At 39.5% G+C, this 25392-nt stretch overlaps 1 protein-coding gene across 2 annotated transcripts in view; it reads left to right on the forward strand.

The window, feature by feature from the left end:
- Positions 1-1909: 1909 nt before the first annotated feature.
- The window catches only part of myo1ca (myosin Ic, paralog a), a 29333-nt gene continuing 5850 nt past the window's right edge, over positions 1910-25392 (forward strand). The window contains exons 1-24 of one of the 2 annotated variants that reach the window (XM_053230301.1): positions 1910-2195; positions 15027-15185; positions 15740-15855; positions 16779-16977; positions 17079-17159; positions 17759-17941; positions 18067-18165; positions 18257-18370; positions 19071-19142; positions 19256-19375; positions 20246-20328; positions 20916-21021; positions 21119-21199; positions 21280-21371; positions 21491-21585; positions 22079-22125; positions 22281-22361; positions 22492-22597; positions 22734-22851; positions 23046-23159; positions 23500-23576; positions 23805-23873; positions 24294-24378; positions 25013-25172. In XM_053230301.1, the coding sequence (XP_053086276.1) occupies positions 15060-15185; positions 15740-15855; positions 16779-16977; positions 17079-17159; positions 17759-17941; positions 18067-18165; positions 18257-18370; positions 19071-19142; positions 19256-19375; positions 20246-20328; positions 20916-21021; positions 21119-21199; positions 21280-21371; positions 21491-21585; positions 22079-22125; positions 22281-22361; positions 22492-22597; positions 22734-22851; positions 23046-23159; positions 23500-23576; positions 23805-23873; positions 24294-24378; positions 25013-25172 (2424 nt within the window). In that variant the 5' untranslated portion in view covers positions 1910-2195; positions 15027-15059. Of the gene's footprint in view, positions 2196-8137; positions 8765-15026; positions 15186-15739; positions 15856-16778; positions 16978-17078; positions 17160-17758; positions 17942-18066; positions 18166-18256; positions 18371-19070; positions 19143-19255; positions 19376-20245; positions 20329-20915; positions 21022-21118; positions 21200-21279; positions 21372-21490; positions 21586-22078; positions 22126-22280; positions 22362-22491; positions 22598-22733; positions 22852-23045; positions 23160-23499; positions 23577-23804; positions 23874-24293; positions 24379-25012; positions 25173-25392 lie in introns of those variants that run through there. The other variant, XM_026921715.3, reaches the window with a different exon arrangement.

A 25392-nucleotide genomic window follows, 5' to 3' on the forward strand; every position in this document is an offset into this window, starting at 1 on the left:
AATAATACCTAAAGTTGCAAGTTGCAATTCTGGGGCCGGAAAATGTCAGATTTGGTGTCCCATTACGGGCAAACTCTTAGGACTATTAAAAATTATTTTGATAACTTTTGTGTGGCTTACTCTGAAGATGATGTTCGCCAAATTTGGTGATGATTGGAGAAAATTTGTAGGAAAAGTAGTGAAAAAACTGTTTTTGACAAAATCCAAGATGGTGGAAAATCGAATGGGATGTCAGGCTTTTTAAATTTTGGACCCATGGTTCAAAAGTTACGACCATAAATGAGCTGTCTGGAATGTAATAATATAATAAATAATATAAATGTTATGAAAAAAACTCATGAAAACATACAAATGAAACAATAACACTTACAGAAAGCTCAGAACACATTGAAGGCTTCATATTAGATGTAAATGTTTCACTGGGGAGTTTTTCTGTGTAACTTAGCATCAAGGGCTCAACAGTAGAGGGCAACAGCTGCTTTCTCATGACTCATGGACAAAAATGTACTGACTAGAGTTTCCAAACTCTACACACGCTGAGTCCACTTCACTTGTTGTCCATCTGTTAATAGATGCACTATTTCAGAAATCCAGTAAAATCCCACATCTTACTACAGTACATAGCGTCCAAACAATCTGGTATAATGCACCACACTGTGAATGGGGTGTGTGGTTTAAAACACGTCCACAGTGGACTGATGATGGTAAGATGGAAGTTTACACAATGTAATGTGCTGTTGTAATCACGGGGTGATGTTTTGTGACCAGACATGAAGCAGAGTTACTGTCACCATGCTGAACTTGATTGCTGTTCCTATAACTACGCATCCTGAAATGTTTTATTCCTCTTATACCTCATTTATTATTTTTTTGCATTGTCTGTGCGTCCGTCTGAGATTCTCGCTAGCACAATATCTCAAGAACGACTGGTTGAATGTTTGCAGGATTTATATGGAATTATCATTGTAACCAGCAGGTGAACTGATTAGATTTTGAAACTGATCCAAACAGGGTCAAGATCACAGCAAGGTCAAATGTCCAACATAGTTTTTAGTAGTTTTTCAGTAGCTTCCTTCCTGTTTGAAGTATATTTTAAGGGGATTTGAGGTATACAGATTACTAACCAGGAATAGAGTTCTACTTGTTTATTTATTAAAAAAAGAAGAAGACATGTGCTAGTTTTATCCATTTATAGTTACATTTAATGCTGCGTCCATGAAACAAGTTAGTTCTTGTTTTCACTTACCTTATAGCCGCTATAAAACAGTCATTCCCTCACCAGCCTTTCTTTAAAATAAATAAATAAATAAATCTTTCAAAGTTAATAAGATGGAAAAATGCAGCTTGTTGTATAACTGAAAAAACACAAAGCGTCAACTTTATTGTCATTGAGCATAGTATCTGACCAGTTAGCATCTAACCAGTAGAAGATGTCTGAAAACTAAAAGTTACAGTTTTACCTCTGATTGTTACAAAGTGCTGACACTGGAGACTCATTCCTTAAATGTTAAATAAACATTTCTCTTACTACAAGTCCCTGTGTGCATTGTTACTTTATGCCTTTCATGCACTATATTGCCAAAGAATATGGCATTTTTAATGTTCCATTTCTTTAATATTGTGCTTTAGTTTGTACATGGGACCCTGGGACACTACAGTTCCAATAAAAGTGCCATAAAATGGAAAATAATGCAAGTACTGAATTGAGACACAATAAGCCTTGTCCCATAGCGGTGCACGCGGAAGGAGGCGTAAAGATCACACTTTTTTTTTTTTTTTAAAGAGAATGACAGGAAACCATTTGTGCAAACTGTTAATCTGTAGGGTGTGGAGATTCTCCTCCAAAAAAAAAAAAAAGAAAAAAATTCCCATGCAAAGAAGGCAACTGCTGCAAGCAACCACAGAAAGACGGAGACCCGGAGCGCTCGCGCTACGTAGAGAGCTTTATTAGACGACACATTTTCCGTCAGATATTCTCTCTATATTTATTCTTCTTATTATTATTATCATCGTTATTATTACTATTTATTTTTTTTTGGAAGCAATAACGAGCGCGAGCACGGAGTCACGTGGTCGCTCGAGCCGCTCCAGGTGAAGTGAAACGTGACGCGCGCGTTCGGATCAGCGCGCGAGCTGCGTCACTGAGGCGTAACGGTCGTCTCTGGCAGAGCTCGAGCCTTCAACTGACAAGCGAGGTAAATTAAAAAATAAATAAAATAACGCTCGAAAAATGAATATTTTAGCTTTTTTAAAAGTTTTGCTGTACTTTTAATTGCATTCTCCTGCTCATTTATGGATGAAAATTAATGACTCATCAGCTGTAAACGGAAATTTGTCGTGTTTATCATTCCTGTCAGGAATGATGCTAAACTTTTAATATATATATAAGTTGAAATGTTGGAAATTATTAGTAGATATTTCCAAAAGTAAGTTACTGAATGTATTTTTGGAAGTTTCTGAAAGGAAGTTCTTGGGTTTTATAATGCTTCAAACCTGTTTTTATACCTGTTTTTTCTTCAGAAATGTGAGCTCAACTGGCTAACGGTTTTTTTTTAAACGTTAGCAGAAGCAGAAGTTATTAGCATAGTAAGAGGTAAAACAGCTGTATGATTTGTAGAGAATAAAACAAGGTTTTATTTTGTCTTCATGGTTTTCCCAGAGCATTTCCTCAACAGAATATAATGATTTTAATACTTTCCAAGAGTTTCCTTATTTTAGATTCTGTTTCAGATTGTGGGAGGAGCTAAGCACTGGCCAAGGTACCCCAGTAAGTCTTTTAGTAAGACTTATTATTATTATTATTATTATTATTGTTAGCTAGCAGTGTCATATGATATGAAAATGAAGGACTTGGTGAATCTCGGTATGGTAGGCTCGGTATGTAGAACAACAGTACACTACAACATCTCAACAAAGTTCATTTCATCATTGTCCAACTGTGGGGGCTTGTATAACTACTCCCTGACTATTTCCACTGGTGACAACGAAGAAAGGTTCAGGAGCCAGTGTTTCAAAATGCTAACACCTGTGCTAGCTCAGTAATGCCTAGAGATGATGTGAAAACTAACATTACCACTAATCGTACGGTACAAAAAAGCCTTTTCTGATCTTTATTCCCTGCCGTCATCCCCTGTAGGCTACTCCTGTCTCTGCTGAGAATAATCTTCGGAAGGCATTTTGTAGATTTGGTTCCTGACAGGTTTGTAGTAGTTAGTAAAGATATTTTGCATTTTCCATATGGGTTGATATGGGTGACCTGTAACTAATTTTGAATGTGTTCTCTTGTCTTCTGATGGCTTTCAAATGTGTTGTAGTGGAATATTACGGTTACTCATGGTATCAGGTTGTGGTTTGATATTTGTGATAGTGATCTCTGAAAACAATCATGAAAAAGAATTGGGAACATACAGTAATTCAATCAGTTAAACAATAAATGTGTTTCAGAGCCATTAGATCCTGATCAGAAAATGCTGAATGGAAATTGTTAGCTCAATTCCCATTAGGAAATAAAACAATAACTTTATTTTATTCATTTACTTATTTTCATTTCTGCAAAACATGTAGTAATTTAATTTCATATTTTGCTAATGTTAGTATGTTTAACCTTCATGTAAAAAGGACTAATATGAGCTTTATACCAATTTTTCCCCACATATTCTTTCCAATTTGGTCATTTGCCAATTCCCACCCACCTGCCAGTTCTCCCCTCTCGTATGAAGTTACCAGCCTGGGAGGGTGAGGGCTAACACATGCTTCCTTTGAGACACGTGAAGCCAACCAACCAACCAACCACATCTTTTCAAATTGCTGCTCATAGTGTATCACAGGGCAGCGTAACACACTCGGAGGAAAGAGGAATCTGCCCTCTTCCGCACACGAGCTTACAGATGTCAGCGATTGGCTAGCGTCATTGTGATTGACGGGAGAGAGAGAGTGAGAGAGAGTACCTTCTCCCCACCCATAGAGCACGGCTAATTTTGCTCCCTTGGCTTTCGGCCATTGATGGATGTCGTAGTGTCAGGATACCTCGCCACTCAGGATCCTTAGCTTCAACCAGTTGATTATGCATTTCTTCTGAAAGAGAAAAGTTTCCTTTGAATTTCCACTTCTTTCTCTTTTGCGTCTTTTCCTTCTATTTCTAATACTCTGATGTTTTCATGTTTAACAAAATATACAAACACTGAGCTAATCCCTCCAGATGGTGTCCAATATGATTTATGGATGGAAAATCCATATTAATAAAGCAGTTCTGCAAATTTGAGGTTATTCATAATTCTAATTACCTGGAAACTTCAAACTGAGACCAAAACATTATACATATTATAAACCAGGCTTTTCCAGGACCACACTCTCACGTTTATCCTTCTTTTATTTTTAGGAGAGAGTAACTCATTGTGTTAAAAGCACCACTGAAAGTTTCTGCGTGTTTGAATCAATCACGCCAGGCACATGATCCAACCACTCGGAATTAATTTGGTCCAAAAACAGGCCATGTGAAAAAGAAAGTGCTTTTAACAGTCAGCATTTAATGTACGTATATATACACACACACACGTGTATAAATATGGTATTTTTTCCATATAGTGCGGCTCTAGTCCTAAATCTGACGTAAATATTTTTGCACACACTCTCTCTCTCTCTTTCTCTCTTTCTCTCTCTCTCACATTCTAACACACACTTCATTGTGCTTCTATGTAACAACCCCACTGGGAACCAGGGTGGAGATCCAAAAAAACCCTAAATGGACCTGCACAGTTCTTAAGGCATTTCTCAACGGAAACGTGCATTCCACATTTAGTTTGGTTACGTCATTGGAGTGGGCTGAAGATACGTGTATGTGAAAGTACACGACATTCAGTCTGTGAAATTGAAAAATTGAAACTCGCCGTGCACCCCCAGGATGCTGTGTTTTGGTCTTTGATTTGTTTTGGAAAATAACTGGTGTCTGTTTCTGAACTGCTGGCAATGAACATGTTGGAGTTTCCTGAAGTTTTGGGAACTCTCTGGATGTGTTGAACTTAACTTCCTGACTCCACAGAGCCGTCACAGATTATGGAAGAGAACCCCACCCTAAGCTGAGAACTCGTTTTTAACATCTGTGTATGAAAGACTCGTGTCTCTGCAGACAGTGTGTTTAAAAAAAAAAAGGTCATGAAAAAATGGTTTGTGGTTAATTAGCTTAAATGTCACAATGAAAAAATTAAGGAATTTTCACCCTTAATTTTATTCAATGAAAATAAAAAATTCTTATCTATCTGTCTATATGCCTATATTATTTTTTTTTAACAAAACTATATGTGATGCCGATATTGGCACCTAAAGTGGACTTCCTGTTTCACTGGGGTATTAAGATAAGATAACACAGGCACAAATTTCCTTAGCCATTCATCAACTTTTTGGATCGGCGCTGACTGAAGATGTTCCCTCTTTTTCCCTGTTTCTTCTAATGTAATCTTAAAGCTAAATCTTGTCCTTTCTATTTCTTTCAAGCACGCCATGATGACAAAGACGGTAGGTATGGCAACTGTGCCATGCCAACATTCTCTTACCCTTTCCCTCTAACATTTAAACCTCAGTCTGAAACTGCAGCAACATGAACAAGCACCACGTTTTGCTCTATCTAAAATAGACTGTGAGATTGTGTACAGTATACGAGGTTCTCCTGTGCCCTCTAACTATCACCTGGAGGGCAAGGGGAAAGGAAGTGTGTGTGTCTCAGTGCTCGCTGAATTGAAGTGATCTCCTGTGTGATAGTTTCTCTGCATGCTTGCTCCACTGCTCCACACTCATGAATAGCTTTGTGTGTGTGCTGTTCATGATACCTTGAGCTCATTTTAGTGATTACACTCGCTGATACTGCTCTGCATAACTCAGGTTGCTCTGCTCAGAAGGAATTTTCCTTTGTGAATATCCTGACATACATGAAATCAAGCACAAGATGAAAATGTAGAGTTTTAAGGGCCTTGCTTAAGGGTCTACAGTAGGACATGGTAGGACATGTGAGTGTCATTAATTCCCATCAAACATTACCAGTCCTGGGAGTTGAACATCTTCTGGACAAATGAGGTAAACTATCAGAGCAAAGCATTAGAGAACTAAGAGGAACTCATTCAAGATCCTATCCAAGATTCCTTCTCTTCTAGACTAGTAAGAATCTGGGGAATGGAGAGGGATGTGGACATTTATTTCACAACCCGCATTGATATTAGTCTAAAAATTCATCATTAGGGACATCCTTAGGAACAGAGCTCAAGAGTGTGTGTGTGTGTGTGTGTGTGTGTGTGTGTGTGTGTGTGTGGGGTAAGATCATGAGTTGGAAGAAATGAGACATTGACGCAAAACTGAACTTGGCTTCACTGACCGAATATGAAACTGTAACCCTGAGCCAAAGATCCAACCTGATACACACAGAGAAAGTGTGTGTGTGTGTGTGTGTGTGTGTGTGTGTATTTCGGTGTGTAAGGATGAAAAACAAAGATGGTTTTGTGTCTCCTGTTGTTTACCCTGCATTTCAGCATATTTTTATCATAAGACTGGTGATGTAATACCTCTGTGTGTGTGTGTATGTGCACATGTGTAAGTATTTGCTGCTGGTCTCCATGGTTACCCTGCCAATCATCACAGTGTGCTGGCCATGACCACTGCAATGAATAATTTATTCTCCCCTGCTGCGTGTGTGTGTTGACCTTTTATCTCTTGAAGTGTTCACACTGCTTCAATTAAGCAGCTGCCATAAATATACTGAATCTCATAAACACTGGTCGTGATGATGATGGTGATAATTAGGATGATGATGAATGGTTTCAGGCTGCTAAACCATACTGTTTATAATATACACATCCATCAGATGCAGGTCTCAGTGGTAAACTGTCTAATAGAGAAATAGACCAGTGATAAATTCCTTAGCTAGCCCATCAGTCAAGTCATGTTTTGGTTGCTTGGATAATACATAATATCATAATGTAATAAAGTATAGCGAGCTAGTTAGCTAGTTAGTTGCATTAATACGGATACAAATGAGTATATAAATTCCTGCTTAACAGATGACTCTGCCATAGTCATTATCCTTTTCTAAGAAAGTGTCTGATATATCACATTGTGTTTGTGCCTTCAACAAAAAGTCAGCAAGTCATTGGCCATCATGTGGCTATAATTAGTACGAAAATTTATTATTAATTGAGCCTTTATTTACTCTTGAAATGTTTAATTGCGAGGTGACCATGTGTAGTAAGAGGGAGCTTTATATGGCAGATTTACACTGTTTTTTTTACACTGCCATCAGGAGCATCCCCAAGCATGGGAGGGGTTTATAGGGCTATGAAAATATGAAAAGCAAACTATGGTTTGCATCTATCAGCTACCAATTATCTCATGGCTTCTCAAACTTAATTTTCCTCTCAGGTGTAAGTAAGTATAGTGGGATATGTAATGAGAATAATAATAAATAATAAAAGTAATAATTTTTTTTTTTCTGTCTCTATCAGTGAAGGCACAGATGGGGAAATGACAAAGTGTGTTAGCTGACTGCGTAAAGTTATAATAAGAAGATATGGAGACAGTTAGCAAGAATGCTTATCAGAATCTTATTAAATCATCATTATCTTAGCATCCAGAAGCCTTAATGTGAAACTAAATCTCCATATATTACAGTAAATAGCTAGTATTATAGTATTGTATCTAAAGGATTGAAACCATTTCTGCTATGTTATTGCTAAACTTTCATTGAAATCTTGTTCAGCAAACAGAATTATGGGAAAAGGATACATGCAATTCTTCTTTAACTTTGTCCTAAATACAAAGAGAAGACAGACTTTATATCAGTAGGATAAAACCAGCCCAAGTATCCTCCTCTAAAACTGAACTCAGGAGCTGTGGTGATGTTTTCAAAGTGTCCACAGTAACACAGCTGCGTGTGCTGAATATTGTGATATATTGTACAACTGATAATCGGCACATACATGTACTGTACCACGTGTAGATTACAACGAGTGTTTCTGCAGAGAAATCACTAATTTTTTTGCACACCAATGTGTCCTGGCATGTGAAGGAGAGGGGGAGAGCTGGAGCGAGGGAGGGAGAGGGTGAAAACGGGAGGGGTGGAAAGGAAAGGGGAAAAATGCTCTCAGGCGGAGTCATGGGATTTGTTTGGATCTTTTGGATACACTCATGGTGATGAGATGACGGCCACCGCAGACACTTAGTGGATTTTTCCGGACTCTGCTTTCAATTCTTTTCCTCGTTTTTTTAACCCATGTCCTCCTTTGCTACGGATGAAGTTTTTCTTTTTTGGGTTTTCCCTTTTATTTGTTGTTCAAGGAGTGACTCATCCCAGCTGTTCTAACGTTCCAGGAGAGAGGGAGAGAGGGAGAGGGAGAGAGAGAAGCAGAAAGGGGAGCAGCGTAATAGAAATCCACTCATTATAGAGGCTTGTGTGCGTTACGGTGTTTTTCCGTCAGAGAGAGGGAGCATGTTCATGTGAGAAGAGGGGGGTAGAGCTTGCTCGAGTAAAATGATGAAGGATTTCTGCAAGTAGAAAAGTTGGTCAGGTTCGATGGTGTGTATCAGAGTGTGTTGGGTAGAGAATTTCGTAGGATGAGCCGTCTGTGAGGAGATGCACACATACACCCATGCTGAGGTGCTGCTGACAGTCTGTCAAACAAACTTGTAGGATTAATAGGGAAGGATTGCAGAAACAAAGGATTATTGAAAGAGTGAAAGAGAGGCAAAAAGGAGAAAAAGAAGAAGGATGAGGTACATTGGCAGGGTAAGACCAGTCTTTGAAAACTTTCTGTACATTCTCTCTCTCTCTCTCTGTGTGTGTGTGTGTGGTTTTTTTTTTTGGTGTTGGTGTTGGTGGTGGTGGTGGTGGTGGTGGTGGGGGTATTTAGTTGTTTGGTGGGGCTAAATATTTTGATATTGAGGTAAAACTTCAGTAAGACTGACCATGCAACCTGTCTGCACAAATATTGCAGCTCTTATCTGAACAACTAAAAGCTAAAAGATTTGCTGGGTCTAAAGTTAGGTTTATGTGTACTGAGGTTAAGGTTAGGGTTAATCTTAGGGTTACTGAGGATAGGATTAGGAGATTAATATTAATCTTATTGAGGTTAGGATTAAAATTAAGATTAGGGTTACTGAGGTTAGGATTAGAGTTAGATGTACTGAGGGTTAAGGTTACTGAGATTAGGATTAGGGTTAGGTGTACTGTTGAAGAATAAGGTTACTGAGATTAGGATTAGGGTTAAATGTACTGAAGGTTAAGGTGTACTGAGGGTTAAGGTTACTGAGATTAGGGTTAGGTGTACTGAGGGTTAAGGTTACTGAGATTAGGGTTAGGTGTACTGAGGGTTAAGGTTACTGAGATTAGGGTTAGGTGTACTGAGGGTTAAGGTTACTGAGATTAGGGTTAGGTGTACTGAGGGTTAAGGTTACTGAGATTAGGGTTAGGTGTACTGAGGGTTAAAGTTACTGAGATTAATATTAGGCATACTGAAGGTTAAGGTTTGTGGAAATGCTTTACAGTGTTGAATGTATGTGGAAATTCAAGTCTTACTTGATAGTGTTCATGCATATGTATGATAAAAAAAAAAATATGTGTGTGTGTGTGTGTGTGTGTGTGAGCCAGCATGTGTACTGCAGACCTTGGCCGTTTCTCCATTACCCTTTTGTACTGTCTGGAGATGATTTCAGTTCTTTCATAATCTTGAGCACTAAATCGTTTCCCACAATCCCAGTCAGTGAGTACGCTCAGTGTGGAGGAGGCAGTTCACCGTAAATGCCCAAGACACAGTGCCCTCATCAGGGCCATGTAGCAGAAAGAAAGCCCCTTATATGGAAAAGCCAGAGCCGTATAAAACCAGAGAGGCCCACAGCCAAGTTCTCCCAAAACAGCCTCCCTTACAGGATCTTTGGGTGATATTTAAGTACAGAGATTGCATGTTCACACAATCAGAACCAAAAGTAATTCAGTACAAAGACTTAGGGGATGAAATGTTTTTGCCAAAATGATAAAGTGTCAAGCGATGGACACTGCCCCATCATGCATCCCGTTATGGAGGGAAGGGGGGTTGTAGCACATAATGGACAAAAACAACATGGCTACCAATGACGGAGTTCATCTGCTTTAGTCTTGGTCTCTAAACTGTGTAAACTGTTTACAAACCATGCGTTTTAAAATAGTGAATTTAATGAAACTCTCATAAACAAATACAAATATGCTTCAGATTAATAGAGTAAACTTTATACTAACCCTAGGACATGGTATTCAGTTTGAGACACAGCCACATTTTGTGCCATTGAGGAATCTTATACCACAGTGCTGTTGGATTCTCCAGTCTGATTAGTCAGAAGGTGTTGATTCATCTTCTATAACAGCAGCTCTGACAGCATTTGCTGCAGAAAATAACACACAAAGTCCTTCATTTCCATTTCCATTTATATTTACATTTTAGGACCGATGTCCTTCGTTCACCCAGACTGCGTTGCATAAATACTCAGAAATAACAACTATTACAAAGTCTTACAAACTTATAATGGCATTTGTAACCTTCTTTAAAATAGCTGACGTTCCTCTAGCAACTCTGACTAAACACAAACTCTTGTGTTTGAGTGTTTAATCCCAGGTCTCAGTTCTAAAAAGTGTTTCCATATGAATGCTGTATGAAAGCAGATGTGTAAGTGATGCAGATTTGCCACGCATGGTTCCTACCTGGAAAAGGCCAAAGTGCTGGAATTACAGTGCAGATGTGTGCGCTAAATCTACCAAGACATTCACAAAAACACTGTAGCTGTAAATCTAGTGCAGGATACAGGATATGTTATCGCTTTATTTAGCTTTCTTGAGGTTTGTTAACAAGTTAGAACAGACACTTACCAAAGCAAAGCAGAAGCACTTTTTCAAAAACACTATGAAGGAAAAATCTAGCGATTGTTATAAAGATGGATAAGAACATCAAATCATCTACGTTTCTAATCAGTGATTAGTTTTAAAGAACCGCGTTTTAAAATGAACGTAAACAGGAACTAACTTGTTTCTCCGCAACATTAATGTAAGTATAAAGGGATAAAAAATTATGATGTAACATTCTTTAATAAATTAAGATTTTAATCGTTAGGAAATTGCCATTGTGTAAGAGTAATAAAAGCCTTCAGCATGCTTTTCTAGGAAAATAATCAACTTCAGGCTGGGGTTGTAACAGTAACTCATCACTTCATTGTTGCTTATCGTTCTATAATGACATGCCCCATCATGTTTTATTCCTTCCATAGATAGCTGCTACAATTGATCATATTTAACTACAGTAAACTCTGCTGTAGTTTTCCATCAAATATACTGTAGATGTGTTTTCTCTAGAATGAACTTAAGGGCTTGGTCTCTCATTTATTCCAGAAAAGTCATTCATCAAAGCATTTCGTATTTGCGTGTAAGAACCGTATGAAGAAACTGGCATTTATCATACGTGCGTACACACAGCTGTACATGGTGGATGTTGATAAATCCCACACATTATAAATTTCTCTGCTTGTACAGGAACACACTGATTTATGTAAAGAAACGCCCACAAATTGCCATATATGGTTAAAAAAACCTTTTCCTTTTAGAAAGCCCTTTTTTTATTTCTTGGAAAATTATGTAAAAATGATCAAAAACAATAGTTTAAGCCATTGTCTCAGAAAAGTTTATTACATGGCTAAAAAAAAAGCAGTTTGGAAACCTTCTTTCTGGGCCGGAAAGTTTGTATTTGGATTGGCCTGGTGTCAGTATGTTTTTGTGGACTCACCCCCAACGCTCCTTCACACACTCATAAATCATTATGTTTATAGAGTTGTAACTTGGCTTTCGATCAGTTGAATATCTTGAAAGATATTCAACTGATTGAAAGAGTCCTTGCTAATGCTAATGCTTGAAAGAGTCCTTGCTAATGCGAACTCTAGTTGAAGTTTCAGAGGCGGAGCTTTGTGTACATGGGTGGAAATGGGGTGGGCTCAATGAGTAAAAAAAAATCATTCAAATATTATTCAGCTCCACCCATTTAACCATTAGAGACCTATTTTTCACAAATGCACCACTTACCTAATGCACCTTTAAATGTTTTGCTACTCTTCTTTGTTTTTTCCGTTGTCACAGTCATGTGATGAAAACAATGTCACAATGAGGGCTTTTCGCTACAATTTATAAATTCAACAAGGAAAAGGATGCATTGGTATTTGTAATATGTTAATGCCTACGACAGTAAAATGTTATTCTGCAAATTGCTATGACTTTTTTCCCACTTACCATCCCCTGGATGAAAACCCGTGTAATGTGTAAGGTGGTGTGTTATGATATCCAGGCCTGTGCACTTAAGATTCCACTCTTGTCTTTTAGTGAGTCACTAATTCTGCATTAAACATGACACTCTCCTTTGCTCTCGAGCAGAATTTGCCTCGAGTCGTAACTGCTTTGCCTTCTGGTTAGCAGCAGCAGGTTGGAGCTGTTAGTCTTTCATGCAAAACTGCTAACAGCTCTGACTTGGTGCTAAGTTGGAGGCAAGAGTGGTTTGAATGGGAAACACTGAAACCAGCAGTGAATAAAATAAAGTGATAGAAGTGAGAAATGTAAGAACTGCACTGGTATTTTAGGACACATGCAGTAATGTGGTGCATTTACTGTTCTTAGACCACTTGCTTTTTGGGATGCATGGAAATTTTGGCCAAGAGAGAAACAGCCTAAAACAATGCACCAAATCTAAAACCTTACAAATAAGTGCAATGGTAATGACACGTTCAGTTTTTCATGGTTTCTACAATAAACAAGAGCTTTGTATAAGACATTTCTCACACAGAAAGAGCTTTGGATTGAGTGTCGTGCGTCACAGTAGCACGACATCATCCGCTGATAATCTGAGCATGTCACATTATGCCTTCTAAAACAGATGATCTCAACTCATGACCAAAGAATTCTTCTACAATGTAAGATTTTTGCCTGCGACAGCAAAATCGGGCCAAATGTCGTACAGTTTAAAGCCAGCTAAGTCATATTAGCAGCTTAGTAGGACGCAGTTGAATCATTTTAGGATATTTATTTTATGTTAGTTTCAAGTATTTTATGTGAATTTCAATTTTGGCCAATTTCAGTGCATCACTGTTTTGTTAGAGGTGTTCTCAGGAAGCTTCCGAATGAAACCTAGTGTGTTTAACTCCAGAAAGAACATGATTCATCTCTAATTCAATGCATACGATGATTTGTGACTTTCCACACGCACACGTTTCTGTTCCTGTGCAGTGTGGGACCAAATCAAAGCAAAAGTATTTTCATTTGTGATAGAGTCAAAGTGATGGAGAGATGTTGGATGTGTGGAGACATAGAAGGAGAGAGAAAGGGAGAGCAGAGAGAGAGGCAGAGATGTTTGGGCAGAGAGACTTGGCCAAATCAAACACGGCTAATGGAGGACAGAAAGAGAGCGAGGGATGGAATGCGCATTAGGGGTGTGGTGAGTGATGCCAAAACACAACGGTTAGGAATTTGTAAACTTGATTATATATTCAGTTGCAATCTGAACTCCATTTTTAGTGTTGTGCCTTTCCGAGTGTGTGTGTGTGTGTGTGTGTGTGTGTGTGTGGGTGTGGGTATGCCTGGGCTTCCCATGGTACTTGAAATCTTTCCATAACTGTTCAGCTGTTCTTTGTAACACCATGTGGTCAACATCTTCATATCACCTCCCTCTCTCTCTCTCTCTCTCTCTCTCTCTCTCTCTCTCACACACACACACACACACACACACACACACACACACAATGCATGGGCACTGGTTAGAAACTGACCGTGCAAGGTTCAAACAGTGGAAAATCTGACTACAGATGTTAGGGGAAGTGTGTGTGTGTTCATTCTGTTTCTAACAGCTTGTTTATATGTTTATCTTGTAAGCCTTTAAGAGTGAGTGTGTGTGTGTGTGTGTGTGTGTGTGTGAGAGAGAGAGTGTGTGTTTATGTGAGACAGGAAAGCCACCTGTAGGTGCTCAGGATAGAACAATACTCTGGCAGAAGCAGTAGCAGTGTGGTGATGTGTGTGTGTGTGTGTGTGTGTGTGTGTGTTTGGATGTAGGATTTCCTTGGCTCTCTTCCATTGTTGTTCCAGAGATTCCTTTCCCTTTAACACAGCAGAGATAACGGAGCCGGGGGCTTAACGAGATTTTAACGACTCCCTGGACACTGCTGTTCTCAGGAACACAACACTGTCTTCACCCACTTTAACTCTGAATCCATTGTTTACGTGTTTGTTTGTTTGTGTGTGTGTTTATGTGTGTGTGTGTGTGTGTGTGTGTGTTTATGTACTCAAAGTTACATCAATGAGTGATCTTGACAACCCAATACACAATGTTTATTTGATTTTTTTTTTTTCTTGGACTGAAGTCCTGATATAGAAACTTGCACTTCTTCGAGACTTGGAAAGATTTCAGTAGCTAAGTATGGGTCCAAAATGTGCAGTAATGTTTACACACTGAAAAACCCCAGCGTGGAACACAGCGCTCATGTAACTCTACTGCTAGAATAACACTCCAGCTACAGCTGCCGTCACCTCACAGTTAAACACAACACGGAAAAGCGGAAAAAAAGCACAAACCACGACTCAATATCTTTCAGCACAGTTATGCGTCTGTGTGTGTGTGTGTGTGTGTGTGTGTGTGATGCTGCGCTAAGATAACTTTCTTGTCAAATGAACTCTTAGGAGATTATACAGAGATTTATTAATCCATGGGAATTACAGGAATCTTTTAAATATCTCAAGCTGTATATTTAATATGCATTTTTAATTAACTTTTATTGTTTGTTTCACTTCCAGATTTGAATACAGTCCAGCTAAACGTGTGTGTGTTCATGTGTGTGTGTGTGTGTGTGTGTGTGTATCTGTGTATGTGTGCTTTTATCCAGAGTGTGCTGTGTATGCTTTACTATTTCTACATTTCAGTGGGGACATGCATGTGTCTTAGGTTCTTCTCTGCTCTCTCTCTCTCTCTCTCTCTCCCTCTCTCTCTCCCTCTGTGTAGGAGGTGGAGGTGGATGGAGGTGTGAGGTTGGTGATGGAGAGCGCTCTGTCAGCGAGGGATCGGGTGGGGGTGCAGGATTTCCTGCTTCTGGACAACTACACGAGCGAAGCAGCTTTCATCGAGAACCTGCGCCGGCGTTATAAAGAGAACCTCATATACGTAAGGCACATATTTAGACATACACCTCGAACTTTAACGAGCTGTCTGAGGCGTTGAAATAAGACGTAAACACTGTACAGAGCAGCATGTGGGCTACAGTCAGTAGACTGAAGTGCATCCCTAGAGTAGGTTTTACATGTAATTCTATGGGAAGAGACCATTTGCATTACAGATAGTAAAAAAAAAATCTCATCTAGAAAACAAGCTAGGCTAGTTAGTTAACTGATACTGGTCTAGTGAGCGTTGTTATGGTTACGGTGTGCTCATCACACAAGTTGTTCTGTAATAATAATAATTAAACAAAAGGCCAAGTGTGAAAGCCACTTTACACTGGAAAGGTCTGCAGCCTTGTGAACTTTGTCTTGCTTGTGCGCTGTGTGGAATTTTAACTTAGAGCAGCGAATCAGCAGGATGATGTTAAACTTTCCTTGCCTTGACACCAGTCGCTGGGTGTGTATGACATTCCTCATGCTGTGTGTGTCCTGTCCTGGTATTACAAACTGGGATCTGTTTAAATTTTCTCTCCCTCTTTTTTCTCTCTCTCTGTCTTTCAGACGTATATCGGCTCCGTGCTGGTGTCGGTGAATCCGTACAAAGAGCTCGGGATCTACTCCAAACCAAACATGGAGCGCTACAGAGGAGTCAGCTTCTATGAGATTTCACCTCACATGTAAGTGTGTGTGTGTGTTTGTGTGTGTATGTTTGTGTGTATAGGGGTCATGGGAATCCCGGCAAATATTCCGCCCATTCTTCCAGTATGACTCATTTTTCCTGGAGACTCCGGTGATCGGATCGGAGTATTATTCGCACACACACACACACACATACACACACACACACACACACACACACACACACATACACACACACAGTGGCAGTAGGTGGAACCCTGCTCTCTGCTGTAATTAGTTTTCCTTCCACTTCTTACCACTTTATTCACATTAAGTAATCAGATTATTGTTTTAAGATGATGCTGATAATGAAAACGCTGCCAGGCCAAGGGCCACAACCCTTTGTGTCTGATCCACCGCCCTCTAGTGAGGAAGACATCTAGTCATATCAGATTAGTGTTTATGCTGTCCAATGCACTACACGATTAAAAGTCATGATCCTGCACTTTGATAGCTTTATCATCAGTATAGAGTAGAGTGAAATCAAGTTCTCCAAGGCCTTGGTGCAACATTACAGAGACCGATGGCACTGAACACATCTGAGCCTGGCTGAGCCTAATGTTAGAATTCCTGATTCTGATTGGTCAGAAGGTGTTGATTAATTTTATAACATTCCTTACATAATGTCATGTCAACAGTCTGATTTCATAACTGTTAGAACAATTGTGGATTACAGTGGTGTATAGTTAGTGTTTGAGTTAAGGATTTATGTTAGCAGCATTTGGAGGTTGTAAAAATTGGGACTTGCCTGCAAATTTTTGTTTTTTTCACGGGCACAAACGGCAAACGATTTGCCAACCAAATCAGCACAATGTCTGTGTTATACCAGCTAATTCCACTATCACCTGCATGGACTTAGAGTCAGGAGAGTGTTGTATGGTAAACTTTTTAAGAAAAAAAGTGTGTTTGTGCATTCTGTCAGCTTCGGCTTGGCGGATAACTCGTACCGTGCCCTGCGGACGGCGCGTAAGGATCAGTGTATCCTGATCTCAGGAGAGAGCGGGGCTGGAAAAACTGAGGCATCTAAAAAAATCCTGCAGTATTACACCACCACCTGCCCTACACGCGACAACACACACTCCATCCGAGAGAGGCTGCTGCAATCCATCCCCGTGCTGGAGGTACACACACACACACACACACACACACACACACACACACACACACACATAATTACATGTAAACTAACTCCTCATCACTGCTGTTCTCTCTGCACCTGCAGGCGTTTGGGAACGCCAAAACTCTGCGTAATGACAATTCCAGTCGCTTTGGCAAGTACATGGATGTGCAGTTTGACTACAAGGTTAGCTCTTCCATTGTCAGTTTAAAAAAAATAAGATTAGCTCACACACTTGCACAGTAAACAACATTGTGTTTATTTGCACATTTGCAAATGCTGTTTTTCTCCATTTTTTTCATGTTTTCTCTGCTTCAGCTAAGGATGGGCTTCTTACTGAGTTACTACATGGAATAAGATAAGGTGTGTTAGATCAGGAAGGAGATTAAACGTGACTGTGCAGCTGTAACGAACTCGAATCGGTAGAAGACTGAGGATCCATATGCAGAGTTTATTAATAGACCATCAAAAATCCAAGTCATTAGGCAGGCAGTGGTCCAACACACCATCATCACACAAAGAGTTCAATCCAGTAAACATGAAGTCATGAAATGGTCAAAACATAGATTAGGCATACAAGGAAAACAAAAGAGCTCAAAAGAATGGCAAGACTTCGCGATGATTATTGTCGTAGACTGTGGTTATAAACAGAAAAATCAGGAAGTAAACAGGAAATGAACAGTTGATGACAGAGGTGCTGTCCTGGACTGTTGTGACAGCAGTGATATTGTACTCCAATCTCTGACTTTTATTACCCTCATTGGCCTTCTTGCCCCCGGGTTCAGGGTGCTCCTATCGGCGGCCACATCCTGAACTACCTTCTGGAGAAATCTCGGGTGGTGCACCAAAACCATGGAGAGAGGAACTTCCACATCTTCTACCAGCTGCTGGAGTCAGGGGACAGCTCACTACTGATGAGGCTGGGGCTGGACATGACCAACCCACAGCACTACCGCTACCTGGTTAAGGTGTGTGTGTGTGTGTGTGTGTGTGTGTCTTTCAAAATGAAGTGAACTACTGAGGTCGTTTTTCATGCTGTTTGTATTATAATCTCTCTCTCTCTCTCTCTCTCTATCTATCTTTTCACCATCAGGGCAACTGTCCAAGGGTGAGTTCCATCAACGATAAGAACAGCTGGAAAGCCGTAACTAAAGGTCTTAGTGTCCTTGGCTTCAATGAGGAGGAGGTGGAGGTTAGACAGCTGCACACAATCTACACGCACACACAGAAACACACGTGCACATGCACCTCCAACTTCCTGTTGTTTTTGTCTCTTTCTGCAGGAGTTACTAAAGGTCATTGCGAGTGTTCTGCATTTGGGAAACACCCTGTTTGGAGAGGATGAGTACGGGGAGACACACTTCACCACAGAGACTCAGCTCACATACCTCACAGAGGTGAGCACAATAACTATCTCAGCTCAAATACCACACCTTGATGTAAAAACCTGACTCAGGTAAGTCAAATATATCTCTCAGCCCAAATTCCTTGACTCATATGAGTCAGATACCACTCTTGGCTCAAATATCTGACTCAGATGGGTCAAATACCTGTCTCAGCTCGAATACCTGATTCAGGTGAGTCAAATACCTCTTTCAACTTAAATGACTTGACTCATGTGAGTCAGATACCTCTCTCAGGTCAAATTCCTTGACTCACATCACTCCTCACCTCAAATACCTGACTCACATGAGTTAAACCCCACTCTGTGTTATGAAATGTAATGATCTGTGATTAGTGTCGAACAGAGTGTAGCTGTAAGATTTTCCATTCTGTTCCAGCACCTACCTCAGGTGAACTAATTACCTGTCTCAGGTGAGTTAAGGCCTGTCTCAGATATAAGATTGTTGTAGATTTGCCTGAGGTAAGTGGAAGATCTCTGCCGGGCTACAAATGTAGCTCATGTGACTCCTGTGGCCGTGATGCTAATGTGTTTTCCCTGCCTTTAAGCAGCATTCTTTGCATTTCTGATATATAGGCTCCATTACTCAGGTGCTGATGTGGAAACATTTGCGTTTACTAAAATGGAAAATGAGAAAAAAAAGAGATTTATTACAGACTTCATGTGATAAGACTAATGTTGTGTTGTTTTGTCAGCTGCTGGGTGTGGAAGGGTCAGCTCTGAGTGAAGCTCTAACTCATAAGAAGATTGTTGCCAAAGGAGAGGAGGTAAACTGTTTCTCTTCTCCTGTCTGAGCACATTTATTTTGTCTGACATGAACCTTTTCTTAACACAGGACATAGATAAGCTTATAATGTGTTTATTTGCCTGTGTCTTACAGATGATCGGCCCACTGACCCTCGAGCAGGCTCTCTCAGCTCGAGACGCCCTGGCCAAAGCCATATATGGTCGTACCTTTACTTGGCTTGTCCAAAAGATCAACCAATCACTGGCCTTCCAGGTGTGGTAGACCATCCCCTTCAAGATGTAGACTAACTCCTTACTTTTTATTCTTTATCTAACCAAAATTATTTTTGGAGCTAGAAGTTAATAAGAAAAAGTGTAATCTGGATAACATTTAGACTCTTAACACACTTAATCACTACAGTGATTAGTTGTGAATGTTTACCAAAGGACATGAAAACTCTAATTAAACTCTATTTTAAAAAAATCTATCTGACTATGTCAGAGTACAGTAATACATAGGTAACTACACAGATTATTTAGTACAATACAAACTAATGGGGAAAAATCTGCGGCCAATTCAATGATTTTGAGCAAAGATTACTTAATATTAGGAAAAGCAGTTTAAATATATATTTATGTGTACCTAAAGTTTTACTGTGTCCCTGTGTTTTTAATATTGTTGCTAGGATTGTGCTAGGATTGTCAGTGTTGCTAGGATTTATTTAAAACACTGTGTACACACTTCCTGGCTTACTTGTTGAGAGTATCATTTTTTTTATGTTACTTGTTCTGTGGTCTTACTTCGGTGGTCACGTTCTGACCAGAGCACGACTGCTGGCTGAATATTTTTGGTTTCTGGAGCATTCTCAACCCAACAATGACACTGAGGTGTTTAAAAGTCCTGCTCAGATCAGTATATGTGGATAACACTTGCATTAATTTGACTAAACACATTACAATAAGCTGCCAGTAGGAGAAACTGAATGTTTTTAGAGAACTGCAGAAGTACTTGTTCCAAGAACTTTAGTAAAGCTCATTGAATTGTTTGTAATTGTGTCTGTGCCGCCCCCTAGTGTTAAAAACATGGCAGTGTACATTACGGCTTCCTCAGTTAGGCCTTTGTGTAATGTGGTATTGCTTACAGGATGAAGTGTACTACACCAGCAAATGCTCCTCGGTTATCGGTCTCTTGGACATCTACGGCTTTGAGGTTTTTCAGAACAACAGGTCTGACCTCATCTCCCTCCTTCACCTTTGATTTATATATTCTCTCAATAACTGTATTTTTTCCTGATTAAAGTCTTAATCACAAAAGTCACAATCACATTGTTCCTGCTAGAAAAGATAGAAAAGCCTAATAAAGAATGGATTTATTCATTCACATCCTGATCGAGACTTTATTTATAATTATTGCACTTATACATCAGTTATAAATAATTACTGTGTAGCACTAGAGATTCTAGAGCAGTTTTAAATAGTTCAGTATTATTTAATTTTAGGGATGTGCTGATCCAAACCGAAGTATTGTACTGGACTGATAATTGGAGTGACAAAAGTAAATGTGTATACTACAAATACTAATACATTATACACAAACAGCCAGGTAGAAAGAAACAAATATAAACTCCTTATAGCAGTTCCTTTTCCAATCACTGTAGTGAAAAAATGTCAGTATACATGATTTTATCCTGATTAGGTTAGTACTGGGTATTGGTTCAACTTTATAACGTAAATCAAGATAATGGAATGAGGGAATTCTGTTAATGATGTTACAGTAGTTCTGTATTATTTATAATGATATTGTCTCTCTGTAGTTTTGAACAGTTCTGTATCAATTACTGCAACGAGAAGCTGCAACAGCTTTTCATCGAGCTCACGCTGAAGAGCGAGCAAGAAGAGTACGAGGCAGAAGGCATTGGGGTGTGTGTCTGTGTAGATGTAAATGCTAATATTGCAAAAAAAAAAAAAAACAATGCAAGGTTTTTACTGAAATGTTTTTTTTTCCTCGTGTGGACAGTGGGAGTCAGTGGAATACTTCAACAACAAAATCATCTGTGACTTGGTGGAGGAGAAATTCAAAGGCATCATCGCTATTCTGGTGAGTCTGTTTGTCTGTCTTGTTTTGACTCTAGTCTCAGTCTGTCTGAGCGTTAAATGAAACGTGATGATGTGAATCAGGATGAGGAGTGTTTAAGACCAGGAGATGCCAGTGACATCACCTTCCTGGAGAAGCTCGAGGACAGGTTGGGAGGCCACGCCCATTTTGTGACGTAAGCACACACACTTACATGTAAACATTACCGACAGACATACTACAGAGTTAAGTGTCTAGTTTTAGCAATCCTGCAAACATTGTGATCTCTGATTTGTCGAATGTGACGTCTTTCAGTCATAAACTGGCCAATGGGAAGATTCGCAAGGCTGTAGGGCGGGAGGAGTTTCGTCTGCTACACTATGCCGGAGAGGTCAACTACAATGTGAATGGTAAGGTGAAGCATCCATCCATTCATCCATCCATCTATACGTCCATTCATTCGTCCAACCAGTCATCCAACCATTTAAATATCTGTCCATTCATGTATTTGTTTTTTCAGTGTGTCATTAATCTGTCCAGCCATTCATTCATCCATTCATCCATAATTCATCCTTCAGTTAATTCATTAATTTAGTCATCCATCCATATGATTATCTGTCCATCAAACTATCTTTCCATCTACTCCACTAATTCATCCATCCCTCTATCTATTAACCATCGATCCATCCATCCGTTACTTTTTCTGTTTTGTTATTCATACCTGTCTGCTGATCTCCTTTAGGGTTCTGTCCTTTCATCCATCCATCCATCCATCCAGCCGTCCATCTATTCATCTGCCTATCAGTTTATCCATACATCTATCTCCATCCATCCATCTTTCCATCCATCTTTCCATCCTTGTTTCTACTGTGTTATTCATTTGTCTCTGCTGATCTCCTTCAGGGTTCCTGGACAAAAATAATGACCTTCTGTACAGGAACCTAAAAGAGGTAATAACACATCAATGTGTATGCACACAGTTAAATATGTGAGTGAGTTTTCATGCGTGTGTGATTCGTGGTGTGTGTATGTGTGGGTGTGTGTATGTGTGTGTGTGTATGTGTGTGCGTCTGTGTGTAATGCTTTCTGTACCAATGCTCTACAGGTGATGTGCCAGTCGGAGAATTCGATAGTAAAGCAGTGTTTCCATCCAGATGAACTGACAGACCAGAGGAGACCAGAGACAGTGAGACACACACACCCCCCCGCACACACACACACACATATTATTCTTTTGCTTTTTTACAAAAAAAGCAAAAAAAAAAAAAAAGTTTTTTTTCTTTTGCGCACTATTCACTATGCTTTTGTGTTTTCAGGCTGCTACCCAGTTTAAGTTGAGCTTGGCCAAGCTAATGGAGATCCTGATGTCCAAGGAGCCGTCATACATCCGCTGCATCAAACCCAATGATGCCAAACAACCAGGTGTGGAAGTGTGTGTGTGTGTGTGTGTGTGTATTATCTGCTTTTTGTAAAGACCACATGAAATATCAGATATGAGTAGTTAACAAAAGCTGATGTTAGGAAGAAGTAAAGCTTGTGTGTGTGTGTGTGTGTGTAGGAAGGTTTGAGGAGGTGTTGGTCAGACACCAGGTGAAGTACTTGGGCTTAATGGAGAATCTGAGAGTAAGAAGAGCTGGATTTGCGTACAGACGAAGTTTCGAGGCTTTCCTACAGAGGTAACACACGCACACACACACACACACACACACACACACAAATACACATACATGCTTATCTATCTCTCTATACCTGTGTACAGAGTAACTAACACATTCTCTTTTGTCCATTCTGTGTGTGTGTGCGTGTGTGTGTGTGTGTGTGTGTGTGTGTGCGTGTGTGTGCGTGTGTGTGCATGTGTATGTCCATGCAGGTATAAGCCTCTGTGTCCAGACACTTGGCCAAACTGGCAGGGAAAACTATCAGATGGTGTCTCTACCCTAGTCAAACACCTGGACTACAAACCGGAGGAGTACAAACTGGGAAGGTGTGTGTGTATGTGTGTGTGTGTGTGTGTGGGTGTGGGTTTGTTTATCTGTAACATGAGGAAGCGAGTGATTATTATGGATTATATACACAGATAAAAAGCTAAAAAGAATCTTTAATGGTGACCGTAAATGCAGAAAACATTTAGTCTTCAAGAACAAAAAGTGGGAAAAAAATCTATTACACCAGACGTTTCTAAACTTTTACATCTGATTAGGAAATAATAATTTAAAATATTAAAAATTAGAATAATAAACAAACAAAAAAAGTAAAAATTAATGAATTCATGAATAAATATATGAATAAAAATTTATTCACAAATTCTATTTCTGTTTTTAAAGGTCCAAAATCTTCATTCGTTTCCCAAAAACACTCTTCCGGACCGAGGACGCTCTGGAAATCAAGAAACCAACCATCGGTGAGTGAGAGAGGAGAGGAATAGCCTTGGTGAGGATGATAATCACCGTGGCGACAGATAGTGTCTGTGCCTAACGTTAATTACAGTAACTGACAAAGTTGAGTTTTTATAATACCGACTCAACAGAGACAATGAAACAAAACTCTTCATCCATAAGAATAAAAAAAGATCTGTTCTATGGGTTGGTCATGAAATATAAGGTGCAAAATAAAGTGTTTCTCTCTGCAGCTATCATATTACAGAAATGCTGGAGAGGCTACAGGGAATGGGCCAAATACCAACGCATCAGACACGCAAGTAAGTAACCAATCACAGGCCAAGAAAGGACTCCCAGCATCAAACAGCAGCCAATCAGAGACAGACGTGGGTTGTGTGGACAAATCACAATAGCTAATCTATTCATCCATCACTTTTATAGTTGTAATACTTCAGATGTACGTTATATTTACCATTTAGAGAGTGTTATTCCTCTGAAAATGATTCATTTAGCACCTGGAAATGTTCCTGAGTTTGTCCCTGTGAGATGAAGGTTCTATGAGGAACCCACAACAGAGGACTTCCTTTTTTTAGGAAGTTGAGAACGCTTCACTATCCAGCTCTTTTTTCTATCAGTATAGGACCATAGGAACTAAACAGATGAGGGGATCTGAGTCAAGATGTGTATGAGTGTGTAAAAAGTGTTTCTCTCTCTCTCTCTCTCTCTCTCTCCCTCTGTAGCGATCACGATCCAATCATGGTGGAGAGGGGTCAAAGGGCGCAGGATAGCCAAGCGCCGCAGACAAGCTGTAGACACCATCCGAACGTGAGTGTGTGTATGTGAGAGAGATGAAGTGTGTGTGTGTGTGTGTGTGTGTGTGTGTGTGTGTGTGCATGGCATGAGCACTTTGCTTTAATTAGAATGACCCTATGAAATACATCAGAACATCAGAATAAATATTAAATATAATTTTGGATATAAAAAAGAATGTTTTGTAATATTTAGGATTTTCTGCCTGCGAGATGAATTACTGTTGTAATCAAAAATCTTCCTCTTCCTCCCAGAGACCCCGTGCTGAGCATATGCTTTCTCAGTTGCCTTTTAGGGAAAAGTAATATAGTTGTGCAACTCTAGATTCAGGCTTGGGGGCGGAGCTAATTTCAAAAATGTAGAAAGTAATAAAATGTGTTTGAAGGCACTTGTTCAAATCGCAATTTATGCAAAGTGGCTAATAAAATTATTATAAAAATGATCTATTATATTTACAAGTCTTGAAACTGTTTTAAATGTTACACACTGCATTTTTAAATCATTCAATATTTTAGTCAGTCAGCTAAATGAGTTTAAATTTATTTATTTTAAAATCAGTTCATTAAAATTAGTTGGACAATAAAGGTACTTTCCTCTTCTCTCCCTCTCTCTCTCTCTCTCTCCCTCTCTCTCTCTCTCTCTGTCTCAGGTTTATAAAAGGTTTCATTCTGAGGCACGAGCCCCGCTGTCCTGATAACGAGTACTTCCTGGACCATGTGCGCTTTTCGTATTTGATGACTATCAAACGAAACCTGCCAAAGAGTGTTTTGGAAAGGACTTGGCCTGTACCACCACCATCACTCGAAGAGGTTACCCACAAACACACACACACACATACACACACAATAAAAATCTACTGGGGTTTCCCACAGAGCTAATTATAACACTAAGTTAACCTCACTAACCAAGTGGAAATCTTTTATTTTTCAAAATAATGCCACGCCTGCCATCACAGGGACGTTTAGCTCCCCATAAATACAGAGTTTTACCCCCTGCAGTTTAATACAGTAGAAATCTTCATGCCTTCAG

This window comes from Pangasianodon hypophthalmus, chromosome 27 (assembly GCF_027358585.1).
Source record: "Pangasianodon hypophthalmus isolate fPanHyp1 chromosome 27, fPanHyp1.pri, whole genome shotgun sequence".
Lineage (NCBI taxonomy): Eukaryota > Metazoa > Chordata > Actinopteri > Siluriformes > Pangasiidae > Pangasianodon > Pangasianodon hypophthalmus.